Below are 24,551 nucleotides of genomic sequence, written 5' to 3'. Positions count from 1 at the left end.
TTAAGCGGCAATTGGATAGGTACATGGATGGATGCTTAAGGTAGGACAAATGTTCGGCACAACATCGTGGGCTGAAGGGCCTATTCTGTGCTGTATTGTTCTATGTTCTAATCCAAAGTGGTTAAGAATTTCAGCGTGCTGCATGACAGATTTCTCAATCTAACATTGTCACAACGGGGTGGGGGTGGTCTGTCAAATGGGCATTTTGGTGGTCAGCTCCAGCTGCTTCTTAATATTTGTTCACTTAAGGGATTAGGCTCTAGGTGAGAGATTTTATTCCAATGGTGACATCAACAACAGACATTGTCCACAGGGTATGGGAAGCTTGTCTATGGTGGATATCGGATAAGTTGGAGAGGGAAGGGTGAAGGGTTGTGAGTGGGGGGCATAATTTGGAATGGGGTTACATTGGATCATTGGGATGATTTGGAGGATAGGGTGGCTCAAGGAGGAGTGACAGGCCAAGGGGGATGTGTAGATTGGTATAGAGTGGCACAGGGTGGGCCATGAGGGTGGATAAATGGATACAGGTTGGCATAGAGGTGTGAGTGGCTGTGGGGATGCTATAGTTTTGGCTCAGGAGTGTGTGAAGGTGAAATTATGGGAGCAAGGTCAATATTTTATGTTTTAATCTTGACTGTTTTACTGTGCTGGAGACAGAAGTTCCACTCAGCTCTCTTCAGTAAATCGCAGCTGCTTTCTCCAGTCACCTGGGACAACTCCCAATCCAGCCCCATTAGGTATAGAAGCAGAATGAGGCCATTCAGCCCCTCAAGTCTGCTCTGCCATTCGATGATGGCTGATATCTTTCTCAATCTCATTCTCCTGCTTTCTCCCTGTAACCCTTTATTCCCTTACCAATCAAGAACCTGTCGATCTCTGCCGTAAATACATTCAATGACTTAGCTTCCACAGCCCTCTGCAGCCATGAGTTCTGTAGATTCACCCATCACCACCAGACTGAAAATCAGAAATGCAGGTGGACAATTTTTAAAGACAAAACCAGAAATTGCTGGAGAAGCTCAGCAGGTCTGGCAGCATCTATAGAGAGAGAAACAGAGTTAGTGTTTCAGGTCCTTCTTGAGTCACTGGACCTGAAACATTAACTCTGTTTTTCTCTCCACAGATGCTGCCAGACCTGCAGAGTTTCTCCAGCAATTTCTGGTTTTGTTTCTGATTTCCAGCATCTGCAGTTCTTTGTTTTTGTTTCGGGGACAATTTTAAAGATTTGGTTTGTGGAGCAGTGATACCCCCTGCTCCTGGGTACCCAACCCCGGGTCAAAAGCCAGGGGCTGTGACCCGACATTCTAGACTCGCTGGCCAGAGGGAAACATTCTCACAGCGTTTAAAACACCGGGATTTTATTCAAAACCGTGAGAAATGTGGATGTATACAACACCCTTGAAAACACCAAGAGTCGACAGGTTAACTCATGTTGAAAACTTCACCTATGACTCTTCTAAGTCTGTCTTTCCATCAGACTCTAGTAAACAATCCAGGAATGTGGGTGGAAAGGGGCCTGGGAAATCTATTGGGCATTTTCCTAATGGTCTATAGTTGGTCATGATTCCAGTCTGCAATTGTGTGTAAAATGATGTTTGGTACAGTCTTCAAATTCAGGAAAATTGTTGCTCTTTTTTCCCCTCAAAGAGTATACAGAGATTTCCAAGATGCAGGTATGAAAAGAGAGAACATGAAGATTTTGACCTAAAGAGGGGGAGTAAGTGTTCGTTAGATATTACTTACCAATGGACCAGGTGATCCAGGAGGACCCTGCAATGAGAGTTCACTTTATTGTAGCCAAACGGGTAAAAATACTGAAGCAAAAAACATGATGAAAAGATCTACTCACAGGTGGTCCAGGCTGCCCACGTGGTCCTTCAGGTCCCTGACAAAGAACAAAGGCATTAATAATCACTGCATAATGAAACCAAACTTCCTTTCTCGATACAGTGGCTCAGTGGTTAGCACTGCTGCCTCACAGCGCCAGGGACCCAGGTTCGATTCCAGCCTCAGGCGACTGTCTGTGAGGATTTTACACATTATCCCCTTGTCTGTGTGGGTTTCCTCCCAGTGCTCCGGTTTCCTCCCACAGTCCAAAGATGTGCAGGTTAGGTAGTTTGGTCATGCTAAATTGCCCGTAGTGTCTAAGAATGTGTAGGTTAGGTGTGTTAGCCCTGGGAGATGCAGGATTATGGGGATAGGGTGTTGGGTCGGGATGGGATGCTCTTCAGAGGGTTGGTGTGGACTTGTTGGGCTGAATAGCCTTTTTCAATACTATAGGGATTATATTCTAATCTCATTCAGGACTGCATACCGAGGAAGTCAATCCGAAATTTGGCATGACGGCAAATCCCCTTGCCAACTTTTATAGGTGTGCCATCAAGAGCATTCCGTCTGGATGTATCACTGCTTAAAAATGTGTTGCTGGAAAAGCGCAGCAGGTCAGGCAGCATCAAAGGAGAAGGAGAATCGACGTTTTGGGCATAAGCCCTTCCTGAAGAAGTGGGGACAATACCATTGTACCACAAGTGGCCTGATAATGACCTCTCTGTAATGAATAAATATTTTATTCTGCTGTACATTAAGGACTTTGCATTTAGCTGTTTCCATTGACCAACGATGTTGAAATTGTAAATCAATCCTCTCAACAACGACACTTGCTGAAATCTTGCCCCGACAGGAACTTTTGAAAAGGGCAGTGAGTTATTTGCATATAGAAGTCTAAGAAAACACATAACTCGACATGTGAGATTTGTTGATTCTGGCACAGAATCTCCAGGGTCTAAAATGAAATGTGTTTCGTAGCACCTTGGTTATTAATCAGACTTCAGCACTGAGCCATGTAAAGAGAAATAAACATATAAACCGGAACGAGGATAGGCCATCCAACTCATCAAACCTGTCCTTCCATTTAATAAGATGATTGCTGCTCTGTTTGTGTTTCCAGTTACACATCTACTAGGTATTCCTGATGAAGGGCTTTTGCCCAAAATGTCGATTTTACTGCTCTTCGGATGCTGCCTGAACTGCTGTGCTTTTCCAGCACCTCTAATCCAGTTACATATCTACCCCCAATAATACTTGACCCCACCGCCCAAACCCCTGCTGCTGCTTTCTGAAGCAGAATTCCAAAGTCACACAACCCTCTGATAAACAGCTTCTCCTTGTCTCTGACCCAAAAGGGTAATCTTGAATGGCCTCTAGTTCTGGACTGACCTAGACAAGGAAACATCCTTTCCACATCCATCTTGTCATGACCATTCAGAATCTTAGACACTTCAAACCACTCTGCTCTGCTTCCAAACTCCAGTAGGAACAAGCCCAGTCTAGCCAACCTCTCTTCATAAGACAACCTACTCATTCGAGGTAAATATCCTCTCAATCACCTTCAACACATTTCTTTCTTCAGTAAAAAGGTAAATACTGTGCAGAGTGTCTGTGATGTGGTCTCACTAATGACCTGCCAACTGATGTGTACCATTGTTACTTCTATGGAGACAGTATAGATGTTGGATTCTAGGAGAAAGTGAGGACTGCAGATGCTGGAGATCAAAGAGTGTGGTGCTGGAAAAGCACAGCCGGTCAGACAGCATCTGTGGAGCGGTAGATTCTCGATGTTTTGAGCATAAGCTCTTCATCAGGAATGAGGTTTGTGACCCAAGGAGGCTGTTGGATGCTCCCTTGAATTGGTATTCTTGTGAATGGTCCTGATGAGTATCAGATGAAAAAAAATGGATAAAATGTATCACTTTTCATCTGTACTCAAGTTCCCTATCAGCTTACTGTCACATTCAAAGATACCTTTCCATTCGTCTCCTTAATTACATGCAGCAGTTGCACTCTTAACACACCATGACTCACGCACCGAGAATCTTCCGCAGCAGGGAATTCCGTAGTCATTCTTCATTTCAGCAATACTCTGCTTTTTTATTATTCCTGAAAAAGGGTTACACCTGAAACGTCGACTTCTCCACCTCCTGATGCTGCCTGCCTTGCTGTGTTCCCCCAGCCTCCTGCCTGTCCCTCCTGATGCTGCCTGCCTTGCTGTGTTCCCCCAGCCTCCTGCCTGTCCCTCCTGATGCTGCCTGCCTTGCGGTGTTCCCCCAGCCTCCTGCCTGTCCCTCCTGATGCTGCCTGCCTTACTGTGTTCCCCCAGCCTCCTGCCTATCCCTCCTGATGCTGCCTGCCTTGCTGTGTTCTCCCAGCCTCCTGCCTGTCCCTCCTGATGCTGCCTGGCTTGCTGTGTTCCCCCAGCCTCCTGCCTGTCCCTCCTGATGCTGCCTGCCTTGCTATGTTCCCCCAGCCTCCTGCCTGTCCCTCCTGATGCTGCCTGGCTTGCTGTGTTCTCCCAGCCTCCTGCCTGTCCCTCCTGATGCTGCCTGTCTTGCTGTGTTCCCCCAGCCTCCTGCCTGTCCCTCCTGATGCTGCCTGCCTTGCTGTGTTCCCCCAGCCTCCTGCCTGTCCCTCCTGATGCTGCCTGCCTTACTGTGTTCCCCCAGCCTCCTGCCTATCCCTCCTGATGCTGCCTGCCTTGCTGTGTTCTCCCAGCCTCCTGCCTGTCCCTCCTGATGCTGCCTGGCTTGCTGTGTTCCCCCAGCCTCCTGCCTGTCCCTCCTGATGCTGCCTGCCTTGCTATGTTCCCCCAGCCTCCTGCCTGTCCCTCCTGATGCTGCCTGGCTTGCTGTGTTCTCCCAGCCTCCTGCCTGTCCCTCCTGATGCTGCCTGTCTTGCTGTGTTCCCCCAGCCTCCTGCCTGTCCCTCCTGATGCTGCCTGCCTTGCTGTGTTCCCCCAGCCTCCTGCCTGTCCCTCCTGATGCTGCCTGCCTTGCTGTGTTCCCCCAGCCTCCTGCCTGTCCCTCCTGATGCTGCCTGCCTTGCTGTGTTCCCCCAGCCTCCTGCTTACCTACCTTTTTATTATTCCTATCAAAATGAAACAACTTCACATTTTCTTACATAATACTCCGTCTGCAAGATGTTTGCCCAGTAAATACCATTCTGTGATCTAATTTCATCCTCTTCACAACATATCTGTATTTTCAATGTTTGCAAATCTAGCTGGCATGCCCTGGATTGTGATATTGATTTATTTATTGTCACTTGTAGCTTGTTACAAAATACAGTGAAAAGTGTTGGATAGTATTAAACCTTGCTCCCCTCATGTAAGTCATGGTTCTAAATTGTAAAAGTCAAGGGGTTAGCACAATCCCCTGAGAAATCTCACTCAATGCCTGGAGCAATCAGAAAAAGACCCATTTATAGATATTACCGGTTATCTGCCAACCAGCCAGTCTTCTGTCCCGTCTGTCACTGTATGATTCTACTTTGTACTCTAACCTTTTACTAAGACATTAGATCAAAGCAAAACCTTGGCAAAAGAGATTTTTTAAATAAAGAGAGGCAGCGAAGTTTATGGGGGGATTTCCGAAGCTTCGGGTCTCCTCAGTCAAGGAGCAATGAAAATTGGAGACGTGTAAGAATCTAACGTTCGCTGAGATTGCAAAGGGCTGTATGGTTGGAAAAGATGCCAAAAACCTGGAGGGCTCCAGGCATGGACGGATTGGAAAACAAGGGCGAGGAATTTAAGCTGGAATGTGACCGTAAGGACAGTAGGAATGTTTCAAAAATCATTTTGGTGGGAGTGGATATTTTGAGTATATTTAAGACTGAGATAGGTAGGATCTTGAGTATCAAGGGGAGAACGGGGTTGAGAAACCTATCAGCTATGATTGAATGGCAGAGCAGACTTGATGGGCTGAATGGCCTAACTTTCTGGTCCTATGTCTCATGGAATGAACCCTTTCTCTTCAGGTACAGCTTCTGATTGTCTTGGCAAGGCCTGGAAGGTTTGGCTAAGATTTGTCGGTGGAGTCAGTCTGACTGCAGATCTTCCTCACCGAGCCTAGGAGCTCAGAACTCTCCAGACAGGAACATGAGGACCCAGAAATAAAAACATTAACTGCTGGAGAGACAGAGTGATCATTTCGAGTCCTGTCTGATTCTTCTTCTGAAATACGAGCCAGCAGTAAGAACAAGCCACTCAGCCCATCAATCCTCTTCCCCGATTCAGTAAGCTTATAGCTGATCTGATTACTCCATGTCCCACCTACCCCCCACCATCACCTTATCCCCAAGAATCTATTCACCTCAATCTTTAAAATTTTCACAGACTCTCAGCGTCATCCTTATGATTGGCTATCCTCCCTAGTTTAGTGTCGTCTGTTGCAAGGAACATTGCCATTGCCCCACTCTCTGATTAGGGAAGGAGAGAATGATGACTGCTGGGGGTTTAACCTGACCGTCACTGTACCTCAGGTGGGGGGAGAGGTTGAGAATGTGGGACCTTCACTGGAACCTCAGCTGGTGCAGAAATTGAACCCACGCTGTTGGGTCACTTAACATTACAAACCAGCCATCCAACCAACTGAGCTAACTGGTCCCTTTGTTTCAGGGTGCCAGTGACTCCCCAGTCACCTGAATACAATTAAACACTTAACCAATAGACAATTAACACGAGATAATCTTCTGGTGCAGTGGTATTGTCCCTATCTCTGAGCCAGGAGACTCAGATTCAAGTCCCACTGGTTTCAGAGGTATGTAACAACATCTTGGAGCAGGGTGCTTAGAAACCATCTCCCCCTTGGACCACAGTTCAGGTTCCATCCCCTTCTGGAGGTATGTCTGATTGAAAATCACCTTTTTTGACAATTAGCACAAAAACAAACTACTGCAGATGCTGGAAATCTGAAATGAAAACATAACTGCAGGAGAAACTCAGCAGGGTCTGTGAGAGAGACAGAGTCCATGTCTCCAGTCCAATATGACTCCACTTCAGAACCTGCAAGAGACAACAATCTCTTTATTCTTCCTCATTTCATTCCACGTTCAGAACAGTTTGATAATGAACTGCCCACAGGGTGTAATGGAATCTGTCCCTTCCTTGATCTGCCTAAGCTCTTCAATGGTCATTCTCCCTGAAACACTAACTAAGATCTACTCCTGCTAGATCAAAAATATACAAACTAAAACGATTGGCATAACATTTTATTTGTTTATGGTGGACGGCATGGTAGCTCAGTGGTTAGCACTGCTATCTCACAGCGCCAGGGACCCGGGTTCAATTCCACTCTCAAGCGACTGTCTGTGTGGAGTTTGCACATTCTCCCTGTGTCTGCGTGGGTTTCCTCCCACAGTCCAAAGATGTGCAGGTTGGGTGAATTGGCCATGCTAAATTGCCCATAGTGTAGGTTGGGTACATTAGTGAGGGGTAAATATAGGGGAGGGGAATGGGTCTGGGTGGGTTACTCTGCGGAGGGGTCAGTGTGGACTTGTTGGGCTGAACGGCCTGTTTCCACACTGTTGGGATTCCATGATGATTATAGAAGAATCCTGTTCATGACTGAGTGATTCATGAAGAAGCCATTAGTATTTTATAAACAGGTCAATATCTTTCATCTTGTAAGCAACGGCTTTCGTTGGAACTGTTTGAAGTCCCCGTCCATTTCTAATCAATCCTGTAGAGTCTCAAATATCCTCCGCATAAACACTGCCATCAGAAAGCAGCAGAATACTCTTGGCATTGTCTCAAAATAGAACTCGCTACCACTGGGAGAGGGCAAGGTGCACTGTAATAGGTACACTCTGCAGAGTAGTTTCGATGGGCTGAATGGCTTCCTCTTTTCATAATGAATGCTTAGAGACCATAAGACTAGGAGCAGGCCACTCAGCCCATCGAGCCTGCTTTGCCATTCAATGGGTTCAAGACCGATCCAACATCTTCAGCTCAACACCTGCCTTTTCCCCACAACCCTCAATCCCCCTTACTAATTAAAAATCTGTCTCTCTCAGCCTCGAATATATTTAACAACCCAGCCCCGACAGTCCTCTGTGTTGAAGGACTTCACTGATTCATTCCACCCCTAGAGAGAAGAAATTCCTCCTCATCACTATCTTAAATGGGTGGCCCCTTATTCTGAGATTAATCTCTCTGGTCCTACACTCCCCTACAAAGGGGAGCATGAACAAACCTCTTCTCGTTTCCACATCTACGCTGTCAAGCCCCCTAAGAACATTTTATGCTTCAATAAGGTCATCTCTCACTCTTCTGTATTCCAATCTCACCAACCTCTCCTCATCAGACAGTCCCTCGGTACCTGGTATCAGCCGAGCGAACTTGCTCTGAACTGCCTTTGACACCAGAATATCTCTCCTTGAATAAGGTGCCCAGAACTGTTTACAGTATTGCAGCTGTGGTCTGACTCGTGTTTGTATAGTTTTGGACAGACTTCAGCACATGAGGATGGAATAGCAGACATGTTGACAGGGTGAGACAAAAATCAGAAGGAGGAGGGTCATACAGAAATGACTGAATTGTTGTAAAAACCCATCTGGTTCACTCATGTGGTCTAAGGAAGGAATCTGCCAACCCCATCCGGTCTGGCCTACACATGACTCCAGACCCACAGCAATGTGGCTGACTCTTACCTGCCCTCTGGAATGGCCGAGCAAGCTACATAGATGAATTCAAGGCTGTTCAGGAGCAGCTTCGCTGGGGCAATTAGGGATAGGCAATAAAAACTGCACTTAGCAATGACATTCACATCCTCATGGGTGGCATGATGGCACAGTGGTTAGCACTGCTGCCTCACAGCGCCAGGTTCAATTCCTGCCTTGGGCAACTGTCTGTGTGGAGTTTGCACATTCTCCCCGTGTCTGCGTGGGTTTCCTCCGGGTGCTCCGATTTCCTCCCACAATCCAAAAATGTGCAGGTTAGGTGAATTGGTCATGCTAAATTGCCCGTAGTGTTAGGTGAAGGGGTAAATGTAGGGGAATGGGTCTGGGTGGGTTGCTCTTCAGAGAGTTGGTGTGGACTTGTTGGGCCGAAGGGCCTGTTTCCACACTAAGTAATCTAATGTCATCAATAGGTTCTGAGAGTTTGCTACACATTCCCGATTTGATATGTTCTGCTATTAACCTCAAAGATTCAGGAAGACCTCGAAGACAGAGGTGGGCTGTTTGGCCCAACTGCGCTCTGCTGAGATGTTCCCTTCTACATAAAGGTCAGTCCACCCACCTTACCCTTCACCTTATCTGCGTTATTACATAGAGTTACAGCAAATGTACAGCACTGCAACTGGCCATTCAGTCCAACTGCTGTTTAAACTCCAGGTGACCGTCACACCAACCTGCTTGATGTATACCAAACCTGTAGACCTATTGAAATATTGAGATCTATCAAACTGGAAATTTAGCAACATGCAACTTAGTGACATCTCAATTATCTTGTAAACGTGTGGAAAGGTGGTTTCACAACTGGTGATTTCTGATAGAGCCTTACCATTTCCCCTCTGGCACCTTTCACTCCCTTTGGTCCCTATGATGGAAAAGAAAAAGAACAGACATTAATTGAAAAGTAATGATGCAATAATCAATAACATACTGGATCAATAACTTTAAATCCGAGGTAGATGAGTGTTTGTTAGGCAAAGACATTAAGGGGTATGGGTCAAGGGCAGATATATGGAGTTAGGCCACAGATCAGCCGTGATCTCATTGAATGGTGGAACAGACTTGAGGGGCTGAATGGCCTACTTCTGATCCAATGATTAAATAATTACATCAATTAATTAAATAGTTATGAAATAATGAGGTAAATAATTTTCTTAAGCTATTTTAGATGCTTGTCACGCGGTGGTTTAGTGGCTCTGATATCATCGAGCAATATACAGGAGGCCGTTCAGCTTGGAGCAGCTCTTCGAACATTAACCTCGTGCCCTGCTCTTCTCCAGGAGCCTGCTCACTCTGGTCTCCCTCCTGTGTTGCTCCAATTCCCTTTTGAATCTGCTTCCACTGTATTTCAGGGGCCGTGTTCCAGATCACAATTACTCAGCGTCAAATAAATTCCCCTCAGCTCCCCTACTCTGTTTTCCCCTCAATCTGTCTCCCTCTGGACATCAACCTTCCTGCCCCTAGACACAGTTTCTCTTTATTTACTCCATCAAAACTCTCTTCCTCCAATCACCTTGATCGCTTTCTCTCTCTCTCCGCTCTGTGGAAAAGAATCCCACCGGCACTTCCACATCACACAGCTTGTCTTTGTGACATCCTTGACATCATGATGCTTGGGGTATTTTGCCAATTATCCCCCATGTTCGCTTTAAAATGAGGTAAGATGAAAGAAACAGGTTTGAAATAAAGAAAGGAAAAAAATCAAACCAGCATCAATGAGTTCTTCATACAAAGATCCAATTGGAATTAAGGAACAAATCCCAAATGGAGCTTTGGAGGATGGAATTACTGAAGGAATAATTGGATAATTTAGGAATTTATTCAGTATTTATTATCCATCCCTAAGTGACCAGAATCAAATACATTGCTGTGGTTGTGGAGTCACATGGAGGCCAGACCAGCTAAGGATGGGTTTCCTTCCTGAAAGGACGTTAGTGATCCAGATGGGTTTTTACAACAATTAGCAGTGGTTAAATGAAGGCCATTACACTTGCTTTCAATTCCAAAATTTCCACTGAACTCAAATTTCACCGGCTGTCATGGCAGGATTGGAACTGGTGTTCATAGAAGATTAACCTGGGATTCGAGACTAACAGGCTAGTGACATGAGCACTACACTATTGCAGTAGCCAGAGGATGGACCTAATGGTCTTGTTTAGACAGTCTTGTTTAGGTGGAAACGAGAGATGTTCTCTTTAGACTTTCTTTAATACTTCATTCACATGATGTGGGCTTTATTGCCCATTCCTACTTGCCCTCTGGGCAGTTAGACGTCAGCCCAGTCACTGTGGGTCGGGAGTCACATGTAGGCCAGACTGGGGAAGGATAGTAGTTTCCTTCTCTAAAGGACATTAGTGAACCAGATGCATTTCCCCCAACAATGGTTACAAAATCATCATTCCTTTACTATTATCCACTGGAGACTGATTACTAAACTTAGTGATCTCGGACTAAGCCCCACTCTCTGCAACTGGATCCTCAGTTTCCTGACCCACAGGCCACAATCAGTGAAGATTGGGGACAATATTTCATCCTCACTAACACTCAACACTGGAGCCCCCCAGGGGTGCGTACTCAGCCCCCTACTGTACTCACTGTATACCCATGACTGCTTCACCAAATACCAGACTAATGCCATTTACAAGTTCGCTGATGACACCACCATAGTCGGTCGAATCTCAGATGGCGATGAAACAGACTACAGACGGGAGGTGGAAGACCTGGATAAATGGTGCACTGAGAACAACCTAGCTCTCAATGCCGGCAAAACCAAGGTACTCATTATTGACTTTCAGCGGGATGTTACTCATGCCCCCCCCCCTACACATTAACAGCACAGAGGTGGAACGAGTGGAAAGTGTCAAGGTCCTGGGAGTGGTCATCCACAACAAACTTTCTTGGACTCTTCATGTGGACGCACTGGTTACAAAGGCCCAACAACGTCTCTTCTTCCTCAGCTGAGAAAATTTGGCATGACGGCAAATCCCCTTGCCAACATTTATAGGTGCGTTATCGAGAGCATTCTGTCTGGATGTATCACTGCCTGGTATACCATTCAAGATCGGAGACGGTTACAGAGAGTGGTGAACTCGGCCCAGACAATCACAAAGACCAACCTCCCATCTATAGAATCCATCTACCAGGCCCACTGTCAAGGAAAGGCCGCCAGCATTCTCAAAGATCCATCATACCCTGGCAATGTTTTTCTACATCGGGGAGAAGGTACAGAGCCTGAACACACGCACCAGCCGGTTTCGAAACAGTTTCTACCTTATTGTTGTTAGAATACTGAATGAACTCACAAACTCTTTGCATTCACCTGTACCTGTGTTTCTGTTTTTGCTGCTGTTTACATATTATTTACTTATTTATGCTACTTAACTCTGTGATCTGCCTGTACTGCTTGCAAGACAAAGCTTTTCACTGTGCTTTGGTACACATGACATTAAATTCAATTCAATTCCAGATTTTATTTTGTTGTTGAATTCCAATTTCACCTTCTCCCATAGGAATTAAACCCAGGTCCCTGAGACATTACCTGGCTACCTGGACTATTAAGTCTGGTGATGATACCACTAATCCATCACCTCCCCTGATGGGGTTGACAAGGTTAATGGGCAATCATCGTGGGACACCCGCTGTTGGAGATGTTGTATGACAGATCCAGACACTTACTGGTTTCCCAGCAGGACCGATAATTCCAGTGGGTCCAAATGGTCCAGTGTTTCCCTATTTGGACAAAAAATATTGGAAAATTGAGTAAACACAGGGTAGAATCATAAAGATGTACAGCATGGAAACAGACCCTTCAGTCCAACTCGTCCATGCCAACTAGATATCCTAAGTTAATCTAGTCCCATTGGCCAATTTCCCTCTAAACCCTTCTTATACCCATCCAGATGCCTTTTAAATGTTGCAATTGTACCAACCTCCACCACTTCCTCTGGCAGCTCATTCCATACACATACCACCCTCTGTGTGAAAATGTTGCCCCTTAAGTCCCTTTTAAATCTTTCCCCTCTCACCCTAAGCCTATGCCATCTAGATTTGGACTCCCCCACCCCAGGAAAAAGACCATAAGACCATAAGACATAGGAGTGGAAGTAAGGCCATTCGGCCCATTGAGTCCACTCCGCCATTCAATCATGGCTGAAGGGCATTTCAACTCCACTTACCCGCATTCTCCTCGTAGCCCTTAATTCCTTGTGACATCAAGAATTTATCAAGACCTTGTCTATTTACCCTATCCATGCCCCTCATGATTTTATAAACCTCTATAAGGTCACCCCTCAGCCTCTGATGCTCTGGGGAAAACAGTCCCAGCCTGTTCAGCCTCTCCTTATAGCTCAAATCCTCCAACCCTGGCAACATCCTTGTAAATCTTTTCTGAACCCTTTAAAGTTTCACAACAACCTTCCTCTAGCAAGGAGACCAGAATTGCATGCAGCATTCCAAAAGTGGCCTAACCAATGTCCTGTACAGCCGCAACATGACCTCTCAACTCCTATACTCAATGCATTGACCAATAAACGAAAGCATACCAAATGCCTTCTTCACTATGAGATCTACCTGCGACTCTACTTTCAAGGAGCTATGAACCTGCACAACTTCCACTTTTCAATCTGTACCTGAATTATTTATTGACTGTTAGGCTGTGACCTGCTCTCGAATTTGGGGATGCTTTGACACAATATTTAACAATGATTCGGTTATCAAAAGAGAAATTTCTGGAAAATCTTAGCAGGTCTGCCAGCATCTGTAAGGAGAGAAAAGAGCTGATGTTTCGCTTTGACAAAGCTGCTTTGACAAAGGGTCAGTTAGACTCGAAACGTCAGCTCTTCTCTCTCCTTACAGATGCTGCCAGACCTGCTGAGATTTTCCAGCATTCTCTCTTTTGGTTTCAGATTCCAGCATCTGCAGTAATTTGCTTTTATATAATGATTCAGTTATATTGGGTTTCTCTCACTGAATGGGTGGCAGGTGGCAGGAAGCTCCTTGTCCTTGTCTTGCTTTCCCTCAGTCACATGTCAAGACGAGATAGTCCCTAGATGAGCCATTGATTCCAAGAACGCTTCCTATTGCAGCTCTTACGTTAGTTTACAGGAGGGAGCTTGAAGGAATTACAATGGATTTACATAAAGACATAATAACCACTCCGCCCCTTCACTTCCTCACACCCATCAATTCCCTTTGTATACAGAAGTCTACACACTTAATAATCTTTATTAACCATGTATAGAATTCAACATTAAATCGGTTCAATGATGGAACATCGCTCTCTGGAGTACAGAAATCCAAAATAATCATAAACCTCTGAATGAAGGAATTTCACCTCATGTCAGTCTTCAATGGTTGACCCATAGGGTGACATGGTGGCTCAGTGGTTAGCACTACTGCCTCACAGCATCAGGGACGTGGGTTTAATTCCAGCCTCGGGCGACTGTCTCTCTGTCTTTGCATATTCTCCTTGTGCCTGCGTGAGTTTCCTCCCATAGTCCAAAGATGTGCAAGTTAGGGTGGACTGGCCATGCTAAATTGCTCAGGGATGTGCAGACTGGGTGGGTTAGTCATGGGAAATGCAGGGTGATAGGGTAGGTCTGGGTGGGATGCTGTTCAGAGGGTCAATGTGACTTGATGGGCCGAATGGCCTGCTTCCACACTGTTGGGATTCTATGACTCCTTAGCCAGAGACTATCATCATTAGGTTACATTTCCCAGTCAGAGGAAAACAGCCTCTTCTCCCCTTCCCTGCCAAGCTTTCCAAACATCTCTCACATTTCTGTTGGATTGCCTCTCATTCTTCAAAGCTGCAGAGACTGAGTCTCTCCACAAAGTGAAACTGTCCCATTGCTGAGGTGGGTACTGATGGGGGTTTGGTCCTTTTGGTAGTGATACCAGCAGATTTCACAGAATCCTTACAGTGTGGGAATAGGCCATTTGGCCCAATAAGTTCATACCAACCCTTCGAAGAGTATCCCTCCCAGATCTATTCCCCTTCCCTATTTCCTCTACATTTACCCCTGACTAATACACCTAATCTTCACATCCTTGGACACTATGGGCAATTTAGCATGGCCAATTCACTCTAACCTGCACATCTTTGGATTGTGGGAGGAAATGCACTCAGACACGGGGAGAATGTGCAAATTCCACATAGACAGTTGTCCGAGGCTGGAATTGAACCTGGGTCCCTGGCGCTGTGAGGCAGCAGTGCTGACCACTGAGCCACCGTGCCACCCAGATTGTCCAAACGTCCTGTTGAAACCTGCCCCCTAGCCCCTGCTGCAGCCGGGTGTCAGTGCCCAAAAGCCACCTACCGGTGGATCCCTCTTTGATTGACTGCCTGTGACCTGCCTGGGTTCTCAATCCTCAGGAAAGCTGGCCAGCAGCCATTTCAAATCTGAGTATGTTATTGGAGAGGTACATGGCATGGTACCTTAGTCCCAGTGAGCTCTTGGACGAATCTGGGCAGGTTTCTCCCTCCACCACTCCCCTCCACCCCACTCTTGATGTCCGTCCACTAAACCCACCCGCTGCGATCCTTCTGCTTTTGTATCCATTTTAAATCCCTTCTCCTTTTGAACTTGAAATTTCCCCAGTGTCTGCTGTCAATGGTGGGTTAATGCAGTTGTTACTGAAAGCTTACAGTAAGTACTAATGGAACTTATAAAGGGAGGCTGCTGTGATGAGACATACAGATATCTGTAGTGCTGCACTCTGGGAGTGAGCCTGTGGAAGGGTTTGGGATTGAAACAGCTCCTGCATCTTGGATGCACTCATCCGGGTTTTCCAGGGAATTGGATACTTGTTGTCCCTGGAGTCAGTGTTTGTGACAAGAATTGTTTCTGATGGGATTCCCACTGCTAGAGTCCTGATGACCCACTAACAGAGAGCAGTTACTGTGTCTCGCTGTAACGTGGGCTCATTGGAGCAGAAAGCAAACTCCGCCTTCAACAAACAAGACAAAACGTTTCACTTACAAACAATCCCATTGGACCCTTTGGACCTTGAATTCCTTTATAACCAATATCTCCAACTGGACCCTGCCAAAATAAAACAAACACGGACTTTCATTGGCTACATACCTACAACTGAACACACAATTCATGGCTGCATTATGGAATGTTACTCAAAAATCAAGCATTGCTGAAAGCATTAACAGCAACTTGAACTCAATGGTTTAGTATTTCTCATTTATTCTATGTCTCTATCTTAAACATGTTTTATCTTGGTTCAGGGAAGAAAACACAAGCATGTAATATCTAGGAGCAGGAGGAGGCCATTCAGCCCCTTAGAGTCATAGAGTCATAGAGCTGTACAGCATAGAAACAGACCCTTCGGTCCAACCCGTCCATGCCGACCAGATATCCCAACCCAGTCTAGTCCCACCTGCCAGTACCTGGCCCATATCCCTCCAAACCCTTCCTATTCATATACCCATCCAGATACCTTTTAAATGTTGCAATTGTACCAGCCTCCACCACATCCCTGGCAGCTCATTCCATACACGTACCACCCTCTGTGTGAAAAAGTTGCCCCTTAGGTCTCTTTTATATTTTTCCCCTCTCACCCTATACCTATGCCTTCTGGTTCGGGGCTTTGCTTATTTATCCTATCCATGCCCCTTGATTTATTACCATCGTGACTGAGCTCACATCAGCTTCAACTGCACTTTTCTGTCCAATCTCTAGAATCCTTCAGCCTGTTACTAATTACAAACCTTAAATTTACTCAGCGTGCCAGCATCCACCAAACTCTCGGGGAGTGAATTCCTTGTCAGCTCAATAAGAAATTTTAAAGTGAAGCAAAGAGTGATGTTTCACTGGGATTGCGTATCCGTAAAGGAGATCGCTGGGAAATACCATATTGTTGTTCATAATAAGATCTTCCTATATTGCCTTTCACATGTGTATAGTTTTGAAACGATTTGCCATTGGCCAGTATACCCAATAAAGACTGTATAAAGTAAATACTTAAGAGTGTTCCAATGGCAGAGGAGTTCCTAACAGAGGAAGATGTTGCATGAAGGTGAGTTGAATTTTATCACACTTTTTGGAATATTCAAGTCACAATATTTTAAAATGTGGCTTTACAAATTTTGCACGTCAAGTATATTTTAAGGGAAAATAATTGCATTCACGTACCTTTGGACCTTGAAAGCCAGGAAATCCCATCAAACCTCGATCACCACCATCTCCCTGAAAACAAACAAACATTGTACTGATTTCAAATCAGAAAGGTTCGATTTCCACAGTGACAACTTCAATGATGACACACGGATTGACAAAATATGCTGTTTAGTGAATGTCTGCTCCCAGGGGGAACAGAGTTTGTAATGATTGACAGAAATAAACTCAAATAATTTGAGGAAAATTATCTTTGTACAATGAGTGACACAGCTGTAGAATGTGCTGCTGGGTGGACTGATAGACTCAATGGTAATCCTCGGGGAATTTGAAAGAGATCGAATTGCAAGGATAGGTGGAAAGAGCAGGGCAGTGGGGACAACCAGATGTCTGTTCAAAGGATTCAGCCCTGAACTGCTGGGTTGAATGGTCTCTTCTGTGCTGACCACATGAAAGATTTTATGTGTGGACACAACTGCGCGTTGGCCACCTTAAACACCCGAGAGAAACATCTTCCAGCCACCAAAACCAACCGCTGCTGCTTCTCCTTCATTTCCTTTGAGCAAATTTGCTTCTCGATTCTAAAGGCCCCAGAGGGATGGGGGAGAAAAGGCTGTTTGATTCGGTTAATCGTTATCCAATCAGGAGGATCTTTTCGTTTCACTCTTACTCATAGAACTATCAGAATGGCATGGTATCGTGATGATGATTGAAAGCTTCTCACTGTATTTTATTGTAAGTTGCACTGTCAAATACACGTGACATGAAATTATTCATTCAGGCAACAGAACGCAGTACCCCTTCCTGGGAAAGGAGGTCAAGCGTAGAGATGGTGACTGGCTAATAGTGAGTTGGATGGCACAGCAATAAACCTCTGGCACTAAGTCCAACCCTGGGTTGGCAATTTTAGACCACACAGTCAAATTGATTTTATGTTAGTTAACATGCACAGGCACCTCTGAGTCACAAGGTTCAAGTCCCACTCTTGATCTTTTCTGATAATGTAGGGTGACACTAAGGGAGATTAGAACCATCCAAATTTAAAGCAAAGCAATTTTACCCCAATAATATAGAGCTGAAAGAATTCCTTGATGATATTCCTTCAGAATTATATGAACAAGGAATAATAGTCGACCACTCAGCCCTTTAAACCTCCTCCACCATTTAATAACGTCATGGCTGATCTGAATTTAATCTTACTCTATGATACTGCATATTCCCAACAACCTTTCATCTTTAAAAGGCATGGTAATCAAGTATATGCCTTAAACCCTGTCCTCTCTGAGCTTTGCCTCGGGTTCCACACCAAAAGAAGCATTAATTGCTGGAGGGTCAAATGCTCTTTAGTCCGTCCATGTCTTTCCAGTGTAAAGAGCTGTTGGCCACTGAGTGTTGCAAACTGACAGGACTGTGTGTTGAGGGGCACACTAAAGATTTAGGCGACAGTGGGAATGCCCACTATCCAAGGCCCTCCTGCTGTGATACACCAAGGGATGAGAACCCATGTTCACCCGACACACGGCCTCCCCCGTACCCTCAGACCATGTACAACAGAGAGCACTGGAAATGAAATATAAATGGACATGGTCACCACAGTCACCCATGGACAGGGAGTGAGACATCTCGTTCCTTGTATTGAAGGAACCGATCTGTATCACACTTTATCTGATGTCAAAGCCAAGCCGATCAGCACTTTAATGTTACTAATCTTAGGAATAAAATGTATTTTGGGAAATACGTTCTTTCTTCACATTGTTCAATTAGAAACCTATGATTCATTTAGTTTTAATGTGCATACATCAGATGCTTTGTTTACCAATGTAACTACCTCACTGGCTGCAAAGTTCTTCAGCATGTGCTCATGGTGGTGAAAGGCACTACATAAATGTACATCTCCCTTCCTATTCCCAATCTGAAAGAGTAACTCTCACTGAGTGTTTAAGATGGAAAGGGATTTGGATGCCAATAGTAACTCTTCTGATGTTTTAGTTCACTCGAGACAGGTCAAGAAACATGAAACCTCCAATTAAGGTGAGATACTTGGAGGATTGTGTTCAGTTTCGGTCATCTTACTATAGGAAGGATGTTATTAAACTGGAAAGAGTACAGAAGAAATTTACAAGGATGTTGCCGGGACTCAAAGATCTGAGCTATCGGGAGAGTTTGGACAAGCTGGAACCTTCTTCTTTAGAGCTTTGGAGACTGAGAAGGGGCGGCCCTCATAGAAGTGTATAAGATCATGAGAGGCATGGATAGGGTAGGGGAATCGAAGCCTAGAGGGCATCATTTTAGATCAGATTCCCTACAGCAGGGAAACAGGCCCTTCGGCCCATCAAATCCATATTGGCCCTCCAAAGAGTAACCCACCCATACTCATTTTTCTACATTTACCCTTGACTAATGCACTTAGCACTATGGGCAATTTAGCATGGCCAATTCACCTAACCTACACATCTCTGGACTGTGGGAGGAAACCCGCGCAGACACAGGGAGAATGTGCAAACTCCACACAGATAGTCGCTCAAGGTTGGAATCGAAGGCGAGTCCCTGGCGCTGTGAGGCAGCAGTGCTAACCACTGAGCCACCGTGCCACCCTGAAGGTTTAAGGTTAGAGAGGAAAGCATAAAAGGGAACCTGATGGGCAACTTTTTTTACACAGAGGGTGGTACGCATATGGAATGAGTTGCCAGCTGAACTGGTTGAGGCGGGTACATTAATATTTAAAAGGCATTTGGACAAATACATGGATAGGAAAGGTTTAGAAGGATATGGGTCAAGTGCAGGGAAATGGGGTTAGAGTGGATGGACTCTTTGGTCAGCATAGACCAGTTTGGGCTAAAGGGCCTAACTCCCTGATGTCGGACTGTATGACTCTGGAAGAGCAGGAGTAGGCTACTCAGCCCTTTGAACCTGCTCTGCATTCCAATTTCGTAGCAGAAAGTGAGGACTGCAGATGCTGGAGATCAGAGCTGAAAATGTGTTGCTGGAAAAGCGCAGCAGGTCAGGCAGCATCCAAGGAACAGATTCCTGAAGAAGGGCTTATGCCCGAAACGTCGATTCTACTGTTCCTTGGATGCTGCCTGACCTGCTGCACTTTTCCAGCAACACATTTTCAATTCCAATTTCGTAGCCTGTTTCTGCTTCCATTCCATACCCTTGGATCCCCTTTGCCCCTCCAAACTATATCTAACATATGCTGAGTGGCTTAGCTGGAGGTGTTCAGAAACAATTGCGTTTGTCAAGTATCAGGAACGCCACATGAACTCGTACCTTTCGTCCTTTCGGACCAGGCTCCCCAAAGGCTCCCTGATCGCCCTGCACTCCAGCGCGTCCTCTTTGGTTTCCTTGGAGTCCAGGTTGACCCGGTAACCCTTTCTCACCCTGCCGAGACATAAATGGAGTGAGATGCATCTGTGATGCTGCCAGACCTAGAACATAGAACATAGAACAATACAGCACAGAACAGGCCCTTCGGCCCACGATGTTGTGCCGAACTTCTAACCTAGATTAAGTACCCATCCATGTACCTATCCAAATGCCGCTTAAAGGTCGCCAATGATTCCGACTCTACCACTCCCACGGGCAGCGCATTCCATGCCCCCACCACTCTCTGGGTAAAGAACCCACCCCTGACATCTCCCCTATACCTTCCACCCTTCACCTTAAATTTATGTCCCCTTGTAACACTCTGTTGTACCCAGGGAAAAAGTTTCTGACTGTCTACTCTATCTATTCCTCTGATCATCTTATAAACCTCTATCAAGTCACCCCTCATCCTTCGCCGTTCCAACGAGAAAAGGCCGAGAACTCTCAACCTATCCTCGTACGACTTCCTCTCCATTCCAGGCAACATCCTGGTAAATCTTCTCTGCACCCTCTCCAAAGCTTCCACATCTTTCCTAAAGTGAGGCGACCAGAACTGCACACAGTACTCCAACTGTGGCCTAACCAAAGTCCTGTACAGCTGCAACATCACTTCACGACTCTTGAATTCAATCCCTCTGCTAATGAACGATAATACTCCATAGGCCTTCTTACAAACTCTATCCACCTGAGTGGCAACCTTCAAAGATCTATGTACATAGACCCCAAGATCCCTCTGTTCCTCCACCTGACTAAGAACCCTACCATTAACCCTGTATTCCGCATTCTTATTTGTTCTTCCAAAATGGACAACCTCACACTTGGCAGGGTTGAACTCCATCTGCCACTCCTCAGCCCAGCTCTGCATCATATCTAAGTCCCTCTGCAGCCGACAACAGCCCTCCTCACTATCCACAACTCCACCTATCTTCGTATCATCTGCAAATTTACTGACCCACCCTTCGACTCCCTCATCTAAGTCATTAATAAAAATTACAAACAGCAGAGGACCCAGAACTGATCCCTGCGGAACTTCACTTGTAACTGGGCTCCAGGCTGAATATTTACCATCTACCACCACTCTCTGCCTTCGACCGGTTAGCCAGTTTTCTATCCAATTGGCCAAATTTCCCTCTATCCCATGCCTCCTGACTTTCCGCATAAGCCTACCATGGGGAACCTTATCAAATGCCTTACTAAAGTCCATGTACATTACATCTACTGCTCTACCCTCATCCACATGCTTGGTCACCTCCTCAAAGAATTCAATAAGACTTGTAAGGCAAGACCTACCCTTCACAAATCCGTGCTGGCTGTCCCTAATCAAGCAGTGTCTTTCCAGATACTCATAAATCCTATCCCTCAGTACCCTTTCCATTACTTTGCCTACCACAGAAGTAAGACTAACAGGCCTGTAATTCCCGGGGTTATCCCTATTCCCTTTTTTGAACAGGGGCACAACATTCGCTACTCTCCAGTCCCCTGGTACCACCCCCGTTGCCAGTGAAGACGAGAAGATCATTGCCAACGGTACTGCAATTTCCTCTCTTGCTTCCCACATAATCCTAGGATATATCCCGTCAGGCCCGGGGGACTTGTCTATCCTCAAGTTGTTCAAAATGTCCAACACATCTTCCTTCCTAACAGGTATCTCTTCTAGCTTACCAGTCCATTTCACACTCTCCTCTTCTACAATACGGTCCCTCTCGTTCGTAAATACTGAAGAGAAGTACTTGTTCAAGACCTCTCCTATCTCTTCCGACTCAATACACAGTCTCCCACTACTGTCCTTGATCGGACCTACCCTCGTTCTCGTCATTCTCAGGTTTCTCACATACGCATAAAATGCCTTGGGGTTATCCTTGATCCTATCCGCCAACGATTTTTCATGCCCTCTCTTAGCTCTCCTAATCCCTTTCTTCAGGTCCCTTCTGGCTATCCTGTATCCCTCCACTGCTCTGTCTGAATCCTGTTTCCTCAACCTTATGTAAGCCTCCTTCTTCCTCTTTACCAGACATTCAACCTCTCTCGTCAACCAAGGCTCCCTCACACGACCATTTCTTTCCTGCCTGATAGGTACATACATATCATGGACACGTCGTATCTGCTCTTTGAAAAAGTTCCACATTTCCACCACATCCTTCCCTGACAGCCTATGCTCCCAACGTATGCTCCTCAAATCCTGTCTTACAGCATCATAATTTCCCTTCCCCCAATTATAAAATCTACCTTGTTGTGCGCACCTATCTCTCTCCATAACCAAGGTGAAAGTCACAGAATTGTGGTCACCATCACCAAAATGTTCACCCACTAACAAGCCCACCACTTGTCCCGGTTCATTACCGAGTACCAAATCCAATATGGCCTCCCCTCTGGTTGGACAATCTACATACTGCGTTAGAAAAGCTTCCTGGACACACTGCACAAACACCACCCTGTCCAATCTACTTGATCTAAAGAGCTTCCAATCAATATTTGGGAAGTTGAAGTCGCCCATGACTACGACCCTGTGGCTTCTGCACCTTTCCAAAATCTGTTTCCCAATCTGTTTCTCCACATCTCTGCTGCTATTGGGGGGCCTATAGTAAACACCCAACAAGGTGACTGCACCTTTCCTATTTCTGACTTCAGCCCATACTACCTCCAGAGGCAGATCCCCCTCAAACTTCCTTTCTGCAGCCGTTATACCATTTCTAATTAGCAATGCCACCCCCCCTCCTTTTTTCCCACCCTCCCTAATCTTACTGAAACACCTGTAACCAGGAACCTCCAACAGCCATTCCTGTCCCTCTTCTATCCACGTTTCCGTGATGGCCACAACATCGTAGTCCCAGGTACCGATCCATGCCTTAAGTTCACCCACCTTATTTCACCCACCCACCTGTTGAGCTTTTCCAGCAAGTTCTGTTTTTGTTTCTGATTTATAGCACCTGCAGTTCTTCTGTTTGTTAATAACATGAGATGGGGTGGTGCAGAGGGATTCCTGGGAATGGAGAACACTTGCCAGACCTCAGATGGAAGTTCAATCCTGGTGTCTATGTTATAGAATGAATACAAATAGTCCCCACCTAAAGATGCAGCTTCATGCCTGAAAATGATATCTTTAATTGGAATGACTTTAGTGAAGCACGGTTTCCCGCAGGAATCAATGTTAAAGCCAGAGTTAAGTTCCTACAGGTAGGTTTTGCTGGGAAAGCGAAATGGGATAAGGTGAAACAGAGGATGGTATGTGTGCAGTGCTGTGTGTTTCTGGCTGAAATAACTTGCAAAATAAAATGAATCATTAAATATAAACAAAATACTGTACACTTTATGAGCTAGTGATTAAAAGAATTGCTCAAAATAAATTACTTTTCGAATGTCCAGATTGTAAGAGACACCGGTCTGTGTGGGTGGTCAGCTGACCAACGGTAAGTTTGGGAGATTACCTTTGGTCCCCGTCTTCCTCTGTCACCCACCAGGCCTGGTTCTCCAGGAGCGCCCCTCGGTCCAGGGGCACCAGCCAGTCCAACTATCCCAAGATCACCCAGATCGCCCTGCACAAACCACATTAACTCATGAAACAGCCATTCAAACAAGGGGAGCAACCGTTATCCAAAAAAAATAAAAACAGAGTTAACCATTGGGAGCATGTAATTCTGAACATCAAATATATCCTGGTCTGGAGATGAAAGGACATTTCATTATTTGTCCATGGGAGATGGGTGGCTCTGGACCAACATTCATTGTCCATTATTACCCTTTAGCCATTGTTGGAGAACTGCCTCCTCGAACCACTGCAGTCCATGTGCTGTACAATGCCCTGAGGAAAGGAATTCCAGGATTTTGACCCAGTGACAGTGAAGGAATAGCGAGATATTTCCAAGTAAGGATGGTAAGTGGCTTGGAGACTGCAATTTCCCTTCCCACGTGGTTAAAGATGCCCTCCAATGCATCTCGTCTACATCCTGCACCTCCACCCTCAGACCTCACCCCTCCAACCGTAACAAGGACAGAACCCCCCTGGTGCTCACCTTCCACCCTACCAACCTTCGCATAAACCAAATCATCTGCCGACATTTCCGCCACCTCCAAACGGACCCCACCACCAGGGATATATTTCCCTCCCCACCCCTTTCCGCCTTCCTCTGTGACTACCTGGTCAGGTCCACGCCCCCCAACAACCCACCCTCCCATCCTGGCACTTTCCCCTGCCACCGCAGAAATTGCAAAACCTGCACCCACACCTCCTCCCTCACCTCCATCCAAGGCCCTAAAGGAGCCTTCCACACCCAAAGTTTTACCTACACATCCACCAATATCATTTATTGTATCCGTTGCTCCCGATGCGGTCTCCTCTACATTGGGAAGACTGGACGCCTCCTAGCAGAGCGCTTTAGGGAACATCTCTGGGACACCCGCACCAATCAACCAAACCGTCCCGTGGCTCAACATTTCAACTCCACCTCCCACTCTGCCGAGGACATGGAGGTCCTGGGCCTCCTTCACTGCCGCCCCCTCACCACCAGACGCCTGGAGGAAGAACGCCTCATCTTCTGCCTCGGAACACTTCAA

At 45.9% G+C, this 24,551-nt stretch overlaps 1 protein-coding gene across 2 annotated transcripts in view; it reads right to left on the bottom strand.

The window, feature by feature from the left end:
• col24a1 (collagen type XXIV alpha 1) overlaps positions 1 to 24,551 on the bottom strand; it is a 454,588-nt gene that overhangs the window by 17,372 nt on the left and 412,665 nt on the right. For both annotated transcript variants that reach the window (XM_043698575.2, XM_043698577.2), the window contains 8 exons: positions 23,426 to 23,533; positions 19,905 to 20,015; positions 16,653 to 16,706; positions 15,489 to 15,551; positions 12,184 to 12,237; positions 9,338 to 9,373; positions 1,853 to 1,888; positions 1,747 to 1,773 (listed from right to left, as the gene is read on the bottom strand). In XM_043698575.2, the coding sequence (XP_043554510.2) occupies positions 1,747 to 1,773; positions 1,853 to 1,888; positions 9,338 to 9,373; positions 12,184 to 12,237; positions 15,489 to 15,551; positions 16,653 to 16,706; positions 19,905 to 20,015; positions 23,426 to 23,533 (489 nt within the window). The remainder of the gene's footprint in view (positions 1 to 1,746; positions 1,774 to 1,852; positions 1,889 to 9,337; positions 9,374 to 12,183; positions 12,238 to 15,488; positions 15,552 to 16,652; positions 16,707 to 19,904; positions 20,016 to 23,425; positions 23,534 to 24,551) is intronic.

The sequence above is a fragment of the Chiloscyllium plagiosum genome, unplaced genomic scaffold, assembly GCF_037043375.1.
Source record: "Chiloscyllium plagiosum isolate Xiang-an unplaced genomic scaffold, Cpla_swu_hap1 HiC_scaffold_9, whole genome shotgun sequence".
Taxonomy (NCBI): domain Eukaryota; kingdom Metazoa; phylum Chordata; class Chondrichthyes; order Orectolobiformes; family Hemiscylliidae; genus Chiloscyllium; species Chiloscyllium plagiosum.
The sequence above is the reverse complement of the archived record's forward strand: the minus strand, read 5'-3'. Positions and strand labels throughout refer to the sequence as shown.